We start from the raw sequence: 13,964 nt of genomic DNA, 5'->3' as shown, positions 1-13,964 counted from the left end.
CGGCACTATAAGCGCAGCCTGACGTCACTGTCGCGTCGCCGGCATTATAAGCGCAGCCTGACGTCACTGTCGCGTCGCCGGCACTATAAGCGCAGCCTGACGTCACTGTCGCGTCGCCGGCATTATAAGCGCAGCCTGACGTCACTGTCGCGTCGCCGGCACTATAAGCGCAGCCTGAGATCACTGTCGCGTCGCCGGCACTATAAGCGCAGCCTGACGTCACCGTCGCGTCGCCGGCATTATAAGCGCAGCCTGACGTCACTGTCGCGTCGCCGGCACTATAAGCGCAGCCTGAGATCACTGTCGCGTCGCCGGCACTATAAGCGCAGCCTGACGTCACTGTCGCGTCGCTGGCACTATAAGCGCAGCCTGAGGTCACCGCTGCGTCGCCGGCATTATAAGCGCAGCCTGACGTCACTGTCTCGTCGCCGGCACTATAAGCGCAGCCTGACGTCACTGTCGCGTCGCCGGCACTATAAGCGCAGCCTGACGTCACTGTCGCGTCGCCGGCACTATAAGCGCAGTTTGAGGTCACTGTCGCGTCGCCGGCATTATAAGCGCAGCCTGACGTCACTGTCGCGTCGCCGGCATTATAAGCGTAGCCTGACGTCACTGTCGCGTCGCCGGCATTATAAGCGCAGCCTGACGTCACTGTCGCGTCGCCGGCACTATAAGCGCAGCCTGAGGTCACTGTCGCGTCGCCGGCACTATAAGCGCAGCCTGAGGTCACTGTCGCGTCGCCGGCATTATAACCGCAGCCTGACGTCACTGTCGCGTCGCCGTACTATAAGCGCAGCCTGACGTCACTGTCGCGTCGCCGGCACTATAAGCGCAGCCTGACGTCACTGTCGCGTCGCCGGCACTATAAGCGCAGCCTGACGTCACTGTCGCGTCGCCGGCATTATAAGCGCAGCCTGACGTCACTGTCGCGTCGCCGGCACTATAAGCGCAGCCTGACGTCACTGTCGCGTCGCCGGCATTATAAGCGCAGCCTGACGTCACTGTCGCGTCGCCGGCATTATAAGCGCAGCCTGACGTCACTGTCGCGTCGCCGGCACTATAAGCGCAGCCTGACGTCACTGTCGCGTCGCCGGCACTATAAGCGCAGCCTGACGTCACTGTCGCGTCGCCGGCACTATAAGCGCAGCCTGACGTCACCGTCGCGTCGCCGGCATTATAAGCGCAGCCTGACGTCACTGTCGCGTCGCCGGCATTATAAGCGCAGCCTGACGTCACTGTCGCGTCGCCGGCACTATAAGCGCAGCCTGAGGTCACTGTCGCGTCGCCGGCATTATAAGCGCAGCCTGACGTCACTGTCGCGTCGCCGGCATTATAAGCGCAGCCTGACGTCACTGTCGCGTCGCCGGCACTATAAGCGCAGCCTGAGGTCACTGTCGCGTCGCCGGCACTATAAGCGCAGCCTGATGTCACTATCGCGTCGCCGGCACTATAAGCGTAGCCTGACGTCACTGTCGCGTCGCCGGCACTATAAGCGCAGCCTGACGTCACCGTCGCGTCGCCGGCACTATAAGCGCAGCCTGACGTCACTGTCGCGTCGCCGGCACTATAAGCGCAGCCTGACGTCACTGTCGCGTCGCCGGCACTATAAGCGCAGCCTGACGTCACTGTCGCGTCGCCGGCACTATAAGCGCAGCCTGACGTCACCGTCGCGTCGCCAGCACTATAAGCGCAGCCTGACGTCACTGTCGCGTCGCCGGCACTATAAGCGCAGCCTGACGTCACTGTCGCGTCGCCGGCACTATAAGCGCAGCCTGACGTCACTGTCGCGTCGCCGGCACTATAAGCGCAGCCTGACGTCACCGTCGCGTCGCCGGCACTATAAGCGCAGCCTGACGTCACTGTCGCGTCGCCGGCACTATAAGCGCAGCCTGACGTCACTGTCGCGTCGCCAGCACTATAAGCGCAGCCTGACGTCACTGTCGCGTCGCCGGCATTATAAGCGCAGCCTGACGTCACCGCTGCGTCGCCGGCACTATAAGCGCAGCCTGACGTCACTGTCGCGTCGCCGGCATTATAAGCGCAGCCTGACGTCACTGTCGCGTCGCCGGCACTATAAGCGCAGCCTGACGTCACTGTCGCGTCGCCGGCACTATAAGCGCAGCCTGACGTCACTGTCGCGTCGCCGGCACTATAAGCGCAGCCTGACGTCACTGTCGCGTCGCCGGCACTATAAGCGCAGCCTGACGTCACTGTCGCGTCGCCAGCACTATAAGCGCAGCCTGACGTCACTGTCGCGTCGCCGGCACTATAAGCGCAGCCTGACGTCACTGTCGCGTCGCCGGCACTATAAGCGCAGCCTGACGTCACTGTCGCGTCGCCGGCACTATAAGCGCAGCCTGACGTCACTGTCGCGTCGCCGGCACTATAAGCGCAGCCTAAATCCCTCAAATAGAAACAAAAAGCCATAATCCAGATAGAAAGATCTCACTGCGCGATGACAGTAATTATCTCTGATCCTGTGCACATACACAGCCCATTCTGTCCAATATCTCTATATCCAGAGACAGTAAAATAATATACTTTATATGCCGAGAAACTATTTCTTCAGTAATTGTTTCCTTTTGGGGGGGGGGGCGTTGAGAGACTGAGAAGTGATATGCAAAATATTCAGCGCCACATTGGAGCTGATGGAAGATTTCAAGACAGGTGACCCAGTAAAAGCAGAAATATGCCGAATTAAATTCAGGCCATGGGAAACCCTGGAGGAACACCTGCTTGCAGAGGTGAGAAACGGTTTGAAAATGCACAATGACAGCGCAAGGAATCTGAGGCTCCGAAGGACGACAAAACAATCTCATTCCACAGCAGCGATAACATGGTCTTGTACATAAAGCATCCATAAACACAGCTACAATGCAGACACCAAGCTGGCGATTATTCTTTTACAGGGATACTCGCGGGGTGTTTAACCTCCGAACGGCTGGCGATGTGTAGCAGAGACAGCGATGAAATGTATTTACTCTTTTTTTCCGTTGTTGTTCTGTACAAATGTGTATGTTTCTCTAAACACAGCGAGAATTCACATCTAAAAGTAATGCCTGACACACAGAGACAGAGTGTCTCCCCAAACCAAGCTCTTCTACTCCAAAATCCAATCCGTGCGTCTCTGGGCTTCCCCGCTCATATCGCATCCACGTCTCTGGCCGACTATTTCTTGCAAGATAATAGTTACACTGTAGCGTGCTCCCTACAGTGCAGGGATTGGCGTAATATGTTATTACTCGTAATAGCATACTAGGGTCGTACGTCCTCACTGGGATAGTGGTCCCTTTAAACACTGCACAAAGGGATCTGGGGGTGCTCTTTTCGGGACTCGCTCAGGCACTATACCAAGAGGCAGAAACGTTCCCTACATGGTGGGCTCCATCTGTACGTGTGGCACAAAGGTTAAGACCTGAAGCTTCTGTGCGCCCAAATGGCGTAACACGGAGAGGACATGTCACACGTGTGTCGAGTTCTGGTTCACAATCTTTGTACGGCAATGTCAATGTCAAAATAAATAGTACCAGGTTATGGTAAGGAATTAAATATTTTGCTATCCTAAAAATAAATCACCTTCCTGCCACATTTAATAATAACCCAGACGTGTGCTTTGCACTTCCATGCAGAGTAATGTCCTATAAGGGTCCAATGTTTACAGTGTTACAGCCACTAGCAAATGTTACGAAACGTCCACGTGAATGTCCAATAATGACCAATAATAGCTATTGCATTTCAGTGAACAGACCACAGGGTCTATAACTCACTAATCAACAGTTGTATCTTATACCAAGTGAGCTAATGAGTGCAACAAACACAGAGCTGTGCGCAGCGTGTCCCAAGAGAGGGCAGGCGAAGCGGCTGCAGGAGTCGCCATGCTGAACGCTGAATAACGAAGACCTACCACAAGGGCCGATTGGGTCTTTGCTCGCGCTGCTTTGTGTAAAGCGGTCATTCCATCTTTGCTCCGGAAATCCAGGTGAGCCCCCCCATTCCGGAGATCTTTAATCACCTCCACCGCGTTATCCAACTGAGCGGCGAAAGTCAGAGGCGTTTCTGGAAGAGAAGGTAAAAGGTATCCGTAACAATGTTCAGAAAACAGGAGCACTCTCCGAGTCGCGGCTTCTCCTCTCGCGCTGATGTGCCACCTTCAAACGCAAGCGTCAAGTATCCAATGAGCACCAATAAACTATGGTTATAAGAGCATAGCACTTCCCCCCTGCTCTTCTTTTACTGATACTGTGCGCCTCTCCGTGCTGCTGTGTGAAGGAGCGCGGGATAGAACAGCTCACAACTGGCTGAATTTATTCAGAGAGATATACATAACATTCTGTTATATACAGGAACAATTGTACAAATACACAGTATTCAACAGACGCGCTATACTGCCTCATCTATATAAGAACATCCAGAACATAGCCATTCTTCCATAGATAGAATGCAACAAGTTACAGTTCTTACGTGTAACCCAGTGCCAGACTATTCTGGAGCCAGAGGTGGGGGGGGGGGGGGGGGGGAGGGAGAGGTGGGGGTGGTGGGAAGGGAGAGGTGAGGGGTGGTGGGGAGGGAGAGGTGGGGGGTGGTGAGGAGGGAGAGGTGGGGGTTGGTGGGGAGGGAGAGGTGGGGGTGGTGGGGAGGGAGAGGTGGGGGGTGGTGGGGAGGGAGAGGTGGAGGGTGGTGGGGAGGGAGAGGTGGGTGGTGGTGGGGAGGTAGAGGTGGGGGGTGGGGAGGGAGAGGTGGGGGTGGTGGGGAGGGAGAGGTGGGGGGTAGTGGGGAGGAAGAGGTGGGGTGGTGGGGAGGGAGAGGTGGGGGGTGGTGGGGAGGGAGAGGTGGGGGGTGGTGAGGAGGGAGAGGTGGGGGGTGGTGGGGAGGGAGAGGTGGGGGGTGGTGGGGAGGAAGAGGTGGGGAAAGGAGGGAGAGGGGGGGTGTAAAAGAGATGGGGAGGAATGCAGTGGGCGTCGCGACTCACAGGCGCGGCACTATTGTGACTGACACGAGAATGTGGCGAATATGGAAAGATGACAGCCACAAGTGTGGATAGCTTTGAGCTTTGAGTTCCTATTGGACGTCGCTGCTGTAGTCGCTGAGATAACACATGAGGAATATAAGAATATAATATTTCAGATTGTGGCACTTTCTACTGGACTATTTTTAATATTATATATCGTCGTTCTAGAGGTAAAACTCATTAAGTGCGTACGCACTAAACGCGCTTCCTGACTTCGAATTTCCTGATATTTCTATTGGAAAACTCGCTGAAGACCCCTAATCTTCAGAACTTGTCATATCAAAATACCTTCCTTTTTAAATACAGAATTGTTCCTGTCACAAAGAACATTAAATCGCCTTTTCCTCAGTACTCAAAGAATGTAATTGAGGAGATTTACCCGCACCCCGACGATTTGCTTCTATGGGCAGTGTTGGCCCCGGGACAGTGATTCTAATCACAAGTTAGAGTAATAAGAGGCCGATTTCCTCCCTATTCAAACTACAAGACAAAAGTCCTATCTACTGACCACTTCCCTGGTGGAGTGACCTCCCCACCACATTGCAGGTAGGGGTGCCAGGTGGCTTCTCAGAAAATACTGGACTCAATGGTGAAAGGTGTGTCAGGTCACTATGTCCAGGGAGGAAAATACCAGGCACATACATGGCCAGTATCACAGTACCTCAAATTTTGTACTGGACAGAGTGTCCAAATACAGGACAGTCCAGTTCAATACCGGACACCAGCCAACCCTAATTGCAGGACAGCACATCTAGTAACCCTAATACAATAGTAACTTGTGTGACTCCTTCAGTGACTACTGTACAGAGACTTCCAACTGGAACGCCACTGCCCATGTGTCCTGCTCGACCCCAGCAGGACACGGCAGGACATGGCATGAGCAACATGCAGACCCAGGATTCAATGTAACGAGCTCTTACATCGCAGGATGGACAGGTCCCTTGGCTTGATATGAGCGGATGTATAATAAAAGCATGGCGGTGTTGGAGAATCGTGTATTACAATGCAGCTTGTATCCCCCTCACTGTGACTATAACGCTATGCTGATACCTACACATCTCCAATCCTTTAGCTTTGCAATGCATTACCAGCACAGTTTAAGCTTCTCCTTCTTAGGCCCAGACTGTCGGAGCTCTGTTATAGGCGTAATGATGCGCTAACTTAAATTAATGCATCGTTAAGTGCTAATGGAAAACTTCACAGCTCAATAAAGCCGGTTTTATTAAGACAGAGCATTGCGTTCAAATTGATACCGGCATTTAACGAGACGCTAGCAAGGTCATCACTAAACTTGGCGTTACTCTCACCCAGACCCAGAAATAGGGTTTTTACAGGGTCTGAAGACCCCACGTAGGTACGATTTAACTGATTTATTGGTATTTACAGGGTTCTTTCCCTCTCCTGTCTTATCTTTTTTTTAAACTTTTATTAAACACCTCTTCAGGGTCTGCATGGGCATTGCGCCGCCTTTGGGTGAGACCGGTTTAACGCCATGTTATTTGAAGCTAACGCAAGGCAGTGCTAATTTAACATGCCGTTAAGTGCTAATGCCTGTTATTTTTGCATTGTAATTAGCATTGTGGATTTACATTAAACTTGGGGAACGTGACGCCCGTTATGGATGTTGATAACAGTACGTTATGAGCGCTGAGAATCTGGGCCTGAGAGATCAGAAAACATTTCGTCCCTCAACTTCTTTATATCTACAGGAAGCATTTCTGTCTTTTGTTGTATACATTTGGTCACATATACACACATATATAAATAAATAAATATATATATATTATATATATATATAGTACTGGTATCAGTTGTTTGGAGGTTAGTGGCCCGTCCCCACAAAGTTTAAGCCCACCCCACTTTTTAAGTAGCAGGTTTTTTCATGTTCCTGTGAAGGACAGACCCCCTGCGGTCATTTTCCCTCTAGCAGAGGTAAACACGAATTTTACCAGCTAGTGTTAGGACCTGCATATACTGGTTATGCCGTGACGTGGCTGCATATACTGGTTATGCCGTGACGTGGCTGCATATACTGGTTATGCCGGGACGTGGCTGCATACTGGTCATGCCGTGACGTGGCTGCATATACTGGTCGTGCTGTGACGTGACTTGCTGGCTTATAACGCTTTGACCAAAGGGTTTAACTAAATGTCCCTTATTCATGAGAATACTAACATTGAAGTATTTAACTATGTATTTTGTCACATTGTATGTAGCATGGGATATACTTGAATTTTGTTTTATCCGTTTGGCCACGCTCAGCAGCACGCCTTTTGACACACACACACACACACACACACACACACACACACACACACACACACACACACGGTGGGTTTTGGGGGTTCTTGAGCCTGCTGGGATTGTGTGTTTATCTACAGTAAGAGCCTGGAAATGATGGTGAAACTAAAGTGGGATCCCGACAAACTCCAACTACTAAATCCCATATCTGCAAAACTAGGAAAATATTTCATTTTCAGCCCCAATTTTTTTTTATTTTAAGTCAAATGTTCATAAAATGTGATATTTATTTTTTATCATATGACATGACACATTATTCAACAATACTGTGAACACACTGCAAAGAGATGTGCAAACGCACAAACATATGATTCCCAATTAATTTTTTTTAGCACTTTTAAAAATTTCAGGCACAATTATCACATTTCACCAGAGACTCTATATTCAAAAATTCAGCCAACAACCAGAGCCAGAAATATGGCTTCTGCCGGAGAGGGGAAGAGCCTTATTTCATGGTCAGAATGAAAAGTACTTGCCAAGTTCTTGGTAAAAATCGTCAGATTTCGAGAAAGTTTTCACGAACGAAAATGGTCAAATTTCGCCGGTTTGTGAAGTTAGGCGAAGAGTTTGCGCGTCTTCCACTCATTTCTGCCTCAAGAAGGTGTTATCGCACCCAGTTATTCGTTCTTACCGCCGTTATCTGGGTCGTGATAGTTCGGGTCCAGTCCGCGGTCCAGCATCTTGTTGATTTTCTCCCCGGAGCAGTGCTGGATGTAATCCATGAATTTCCGCAGGTTCGCCTGGAAAAGAGCACCAGTGAACGCACAATAAGAAAAGGTTGTGAAATCAAAACATATGTTCCATTTAACACCCTACAAATGTAAATAACACAAATCTACAGCAGGTGTGATAAATACTGGATTAGCATTCTGATTTATTTCTGCAAACAGGTATGTTTCCTTGAGCTGAATTCCCCTACCAATAATTGCAAGAGAAATTAGGATTTAATTAACTATTGGGGTATGTTTCCAAGAGCTGAATAGACAAACCCCTCCCTTAATTGTTAGTGTGGTGGCGGTGTTTCAGTGTATTTAAGGCCATCCACCTAGGCTGTGCAGCCATGTGGCTGTGAGTCCCATCCGAAGTGTCACATTTAAAGTGTGTGGCAGAGTTAATTTTGGAGTTGAAATTGGAGGTGAAGATTGGAGGAAGATCGGGACTCTGAACAACGACTTTACAACTGTGAGAACATAACTTTCCAAAGGCTGTGATTCTTTGTACTCTTCCTATCCTCCAGTACCTGGGAAGTCTCTCCTCCTGCATCTCACTATGCCCTCCCTACTGCTTTTTTTGCTTACTGTTTCCTCACTCCTTGGTGAACGTCTCTGTTCTCTCCAACGTCCCCACTCCCCACTGCACCATTATTTATACACCTCTCTCCCAACAACTTCTTTACCCCTCAATAAAAAACACCCACACAACTCCTCTATTCACACCCTCTATCTACTCCTTCCTGCTGCTGGGGATCTCTCCTAAGCCTGAACTCAGACATACACATCTGATCTCACGCATGCCTCCCTGCCATCTCTTCCCCTGTAAAGTGTGTTAACCTTCTGATTTAATACAGACTAACCTTAAAACTTGCCCCACAAATAAAGCATCCCAACAGCCTGCACTCATGGTTACTGTCCCACAGTCACTCCTACCACCCATTGTGACCAAGCAATGCCGTCTATAGAACTTAATCCCTCACCTGCTGTCTCTGTAAATTCCCCATCAAACCTCTTAGATTGTAAGCTCTTCGGGGCAGGGATTTCCTTTCCTATTGTCTGATTTTCCTGCACTTATTGTATTATTATAATTCCCTGTACTGTATTCTTTGTGAAGCGCGGAGTACACTTTTGGCGCTATATAAATAAAGACATACAATACAGTGGAAACGGTCTAGTCTTCATTTGACCCACAGACTCACAGGTAATTAGTCTCCAGTTAGTTTTACCTTTGTATGGAGTTTGGCAATCTGTTTCTCATCAACACTGGACTGTTTGTACAATCTCTTCTTGTAACGAAACTACGAAAACAAAAATGGCAGACATTGTAATGCTCCCTCCAAAAACATAACCAACACATTATTGCGGCAGTGCTCCAGCAGGAAGGAACAGATTCACACCAACAAAAACAATGGCAATAACATTTTGAAGTCCATTGAGAACATGAGGTCCAGGACGCACACACCTCCAGGGAGGGAACGCCTCTGCTCATTGGCTGTGGATACTCCTGCAGCAGCCTCTCCTCATCAAGGAATTTGCCGTCCCTCCCGTTGCTGGACGGCTGGTACAAGCCGTAGTTCAGAACGTCTTTCAGTCCCTGGCTGAGGGTGCACAGGATCCGCTGTTTTGCTGCCCAGACCGTGGCATGGGGGTTAAACCGGATGCACTTCTGCAGAAGGAAGAAACTACTAATTAGGACTACCGCTGAATAATAATAATAATAATCTTGGTGCTGATCGAGCGTCCTGTTTATCATATTTACTGTGTCATAAAGATTTATAGGATCGCAAACGTCAGCCACGCAGAGACAGAGAACCTACTCCGCTATAAACATAGGGGCCCATATTTATGAAGTGGTGCTGCAGTTGCCACAAGAGAACTTTTGCCGCTGGAAGACACCTTACAATCCACTCCGATGAAGACAGCATAAAGTGTCTTATAGACGAGCACAACCTTGTGTCAGGACCGCACAGTCCGTGCCCGCACCTTCCTACCTGCCTGTGCCAGCGTCCCGTCATGGCGGCTCGCATGGGCGCGCTGCCTCCGCCTTCCGGGAGCGCGCGGCAGGTCCGGCCCTTGCGTGCACCTCGGCGCGCCACGCTCTAACCCCGGGCGCGCGCGCAGCACGCGCATGCACCATTTGAAAGGAACCAGCACCTGCAATACTGCCTGGACTCATTTCAGATGGGATACACCTGAGCTTCACCCTGCCTCAGCCTATCACAGGCCTACCTATGTCTGAGCCCTCCTCCCTTCTCTCCCTGGTTGGTACTCCTCTGTATATTAGTCTCATTCACCCTTTGGTCGTCGCTGAGCATAGACCTTCTATGCACCGCGCTCACTTGCAGTACCTATCCACGTTATCTCGCTTATCTGTTGTGACCCTGTTTGTACCTGACCTGTCTCTTCTTGTTCCCCTGAACCTTGGCTTGGCTACAGACTTCTACGCTCTCTACTCCACGAACTCGGCTTATGGATATCTACTACTCTACGCTCTCCTATCCTCGACTACGGCTTATGGATCTCGACCATTCTACGCTCTCCAATACCGGACCATAGGCAAGTACCCGTACCCTCTCCACTCTCCTATCCTGACCCGGCTACGTTCACGACTCTGCAATCCGGACCCACCCCCGTGGCTTAGGGCGGTGGTTATATACATTCCCCACGTCGGCACCGCGGTTCAGTCCAGGTTGCAGTGAGCATCCGTGACACCTTGATGTTTAAAGGTGGGTTTCCACCCATCTATTCATGAGGTCCAGCTCCGAAGACCCCCTGCTTCATATCTATGGGGGGTTATTTTTCATGGCTGGAATTGTCCTTTAAACAAAATAAGTCACTAACATGACTAATTTTATTTATAGAATGTGTTCCCTGGAAGTAATACACTGAGAGTTACCGCTCGTTTTCAAGTATGTCCTGGGCACAGAGTTATGATGACAAACAATACATGGTTACAAATACAGTTACATAAGTGAACAGGGTATACATTATATACAATACATTGCATCAGGGCCGTCAACAGAAATCATGGGGTCCAGGACAAATGATACGAGCAGCTACAAGGCCCCCCCCCCCCCAACCCATAGCGCACCTACCACGAAAAAATATTTTTTAGCGCGCAACTTTTACTTAATTGTTTTCTTCATATTGTAATATGGAAAAAAAACATTCGGGGGGAAGGGGTTAAGTATGGCCTGGGGGGGTTGAGGGGGTTAAGTATGGGCCTGGGGGGGGGTTAAGTATGGGTGGGTGACTGACTGCGTGGGTGGGTGACTGACTGCCTGGTTGGGTGAGGGACTGCCTGCCTGGGTGGGTGGGTGATGCCTGCCTGCCTTGACTGCCTGTGTGGGTGACTGCCTGGGTGGTTTGGTGACTGACTGCCTAGGTGGTGGGGTGACTGACTGCCTGGGTGACTGCCTGCCTGGGTGGGTGGGTGGGTGGGTGGGTGACTGCCTGCCTGTGTGGGTGACTGCCTGGGTGGTTGGGTGACTGACTGCCTAGGTGGTGGGGTGACTGACTGCCTGGGTGGATGGGTGACTGACTGGGTGGGTGACTTAGTGACTGACTGGGTGGGTGAGTGACTTGAGTGAGTGGGTGGTTGAGTTGAGTGAGTGACTGGGTGGGTGATTGAGTGACTGGGTGAGTGAGTGACTGGGTGGGTGAGTGACCTTGACTGGGTGGGTGCTGCTTCTTGCTTCCTTGCCTGCCAGACGCTTACACCCCTGCCACCGATCCCTGCGGCTGCTGCCCGGGGTGGGAGGTAGGTTCGGTAGGTAGGGGTAGGGGCGTGGGGCAGGAATCTGGCGGGGGGAGCTTGGTTGGCCGGCACCGGGGGGAGCTTGGTTGGCCGGCACCGGGGGAAGCTGGGTTGGCGGGTGGGGGCACGCCACGGCGCTTCCCCACCGTCCCACGTTGGGAGCGGGGGGAGCGGGCCCACAGGCAGCAAACCGGACACCCGGCTTTCCCTGCGCACGGGGATCGCCAGCATTTTTTTCCCCCTGACGTTTTATTTTTTTAATAAAACGGGCATGGGGTCCAGGCGGCCGGGCCCCTGACTCATGGGGCCCGGGACGCCAACCCCGGCAGACCCCCCCTGTTGGCGGGTCTGCATTGCATACACAGTTAGAGATAATATATATTATAGGCGTATGTAACTGTTACAGACCAGATTAAAATGTGAGATAGCCTTAGTTTTGAAAGAACTTAAATAAAGAATAAAATTAAGTCTGTAATAAAATACTGCTATTTTATCCTCTAAAAGAGCTACAGCTACAATAATAATTTCATATATATATTTTTTTTAGCTTCCTGTAAAGCACAGATAATAAAAACAGCTGTTTGTCGTATAATACTGTGCTGCAATAGATTGCTGGCCCCTCTGGCAGAGAAAAGGTTAATGAACCGTTAGATCAAAGATCGTACTGTCATTCTGGTGCACGTGTCACTGGATGATACCCAAACTCCCGAATTCCAGCACATGGACCGTGAGACGGGCCGCAGGGGCCCCGGGCGCCCGTCCTGCTCACTGATGTGCTGTAGCTGTACTTTGTATCTGACACAATGTCCCTGCGAATTGATTATTTAAGAATAAAGAGAATAACGCTTTGAGGAAACATCGTATGAGGAATGCTGGGACAAATAATCGTTTGTTTCACTCATGCCCGCACAGCCACAGTGAGCAGCAAGTGATTATTTGTTATATATATTTTGTATTGAATATTAATATTATAATGTCCGTATTTACCACCCCTGTGCATCGTTACTGGAGCGTCACGCCAGCGTCAGTAAGAACACAAGCCTTCCTTTGGGGGCCCCAGGGTGATCTATACTCAGCTGTCTTGCTGTATTGGATCAATACTATGTATTATGACGGCTAAATAATCAAGATTTCTCTATGATCAGTACAGTTTCTCAAACCTTGCCCCCAGCGTTGAGCACTTGAATTCTAATCAACTTCTGTCCCATTTATTCCATGTAATATTTATATCCATGGACATCTGCCCCTAGATGAATTGCTGGCTCTGTGCTTTCTTAATCCAGATATAGCTATTGTTACAGGGGATTTGTCCCTGTTCAAAAAGGTGCCTCTAATCCAGCAGTGTGGTGGTTAACTGCTGGTAGTCAATTAACCAACACCACCTGGCTGATTAGAGGTTGGTTAGAAAAGCCTGCCATTGAGACAGGAAGAGAGATTCCTTAGTCCACAACTGGGCTGACCAAGGAAACAGACAGAGCAGAGATGTAACGCCTGTATGCCCGCAGACCTGGCCAGTCCCCAATACTGAGGTGGGTAAGGGTATAACACGCACCCACAGCAGTAAGGGCGTGCCCGGAGTGTGGTAAGTTGCGTTGCCGGGCCTGGTGAGAAAAGGGTTAACGTTTATACTTGCTGAGTCCGGGGTGCCAGAGGTCGGAGGGTTAATGTCCAAGAGCCAGATGTCGAGGGCAGGAGAAGGCAGCGTAGTGAGGTCCAAAGCAGAGTCCAGGGGTAGCGAGGTACACGTAGTCTAACAGAGCCGAGATCAATCCAAAGGAATCCAAACAGGGGCAGGGACAGGAACCAGAGCTGAAACAGGTAACAGTGCTAGGTTCCCCGTTGGTCCCACCTCCCTCTTTGGATGTCCACAAGTGCCGGTGGAGTCGGATCCGTCGGGTCTATGAAACTCGCCTGCTTCTCGGCCCCTAAGAAGTTCTCAACGAGTCGGACCGCCAAAGCTAGGGTTTCAGCAGCATGGCGTTTTACCCAAGAGCGTGCGGAAGGGGGTATTATTTGTAGGAATTGTTCCAAAGCAACTTGCTCAAGAATTGCCTCCTTAGTGCGCTCCTCGGGTTGTATCCAGCGCGTACATAAGTCCAATAACCGCTGAGCGAGGACCCGGGGTCTCATCTTAGCGGTGTACTTCAGGTTCCGGAACTGCTGCTGGTAGGTCTCTGGGGTCAGA

General features: G+C 50.5%; 1 protein-coding gene across 6 annotated transcripts in view; it reads right to left on the bottom strand.

Moving 5' to 3' along the window:
* The window catches only part of SHANK2 (SH3 and multiple ankyrin repeat domains 2), a 468,530-nt gene that overhangs the window by 353,032 nt on the left and 101,534 nt on the right, over positions 1-13,964 (bottom strand). For all 6 annotated transcript variants that reach the window (XM_075567606.1, XM_075567608.1, XM_075567607.1 and 3 more), the window contains exons 3-6: positions 9,485-9,688; positions 9,249-9,320; positions 7,941-8,049; positions 3,905-4,056 (exon numbers count right to left, since the gene is read on the bottom strand). In XM_075567606.1, coding sequence (XP_075423721.1) covers positions 3,905-4,056; positions 7,941-8,049; positions 9,249-9,320; positions 9,485-9,688 — 537 coding nt within the window. The remainder of the gene's footprint in view (positions 1-3,904; positions 4,057-7,940; positions 8,050-9,248; positions 9,321-9,484; positions 9,689-13,964) is intronic.

The sequence above is a fragment of the Ascaphus truei genome, chromosome 12, assembly GCF_040206685.1.
Source record: "Ascaphus truei isolate aAscTru1 chromosome 12, aAscTru1.hap1, whole genome shotgun sequence".
NCBI lineage: Eukaryota > Metazoa > Chordata > Amphibia > Anura > Ascaphidae > Ascaphus > Ascaphus truei.
This window is presented reverse-complemented; position numbering and strand designations above follow the sequence as displayed.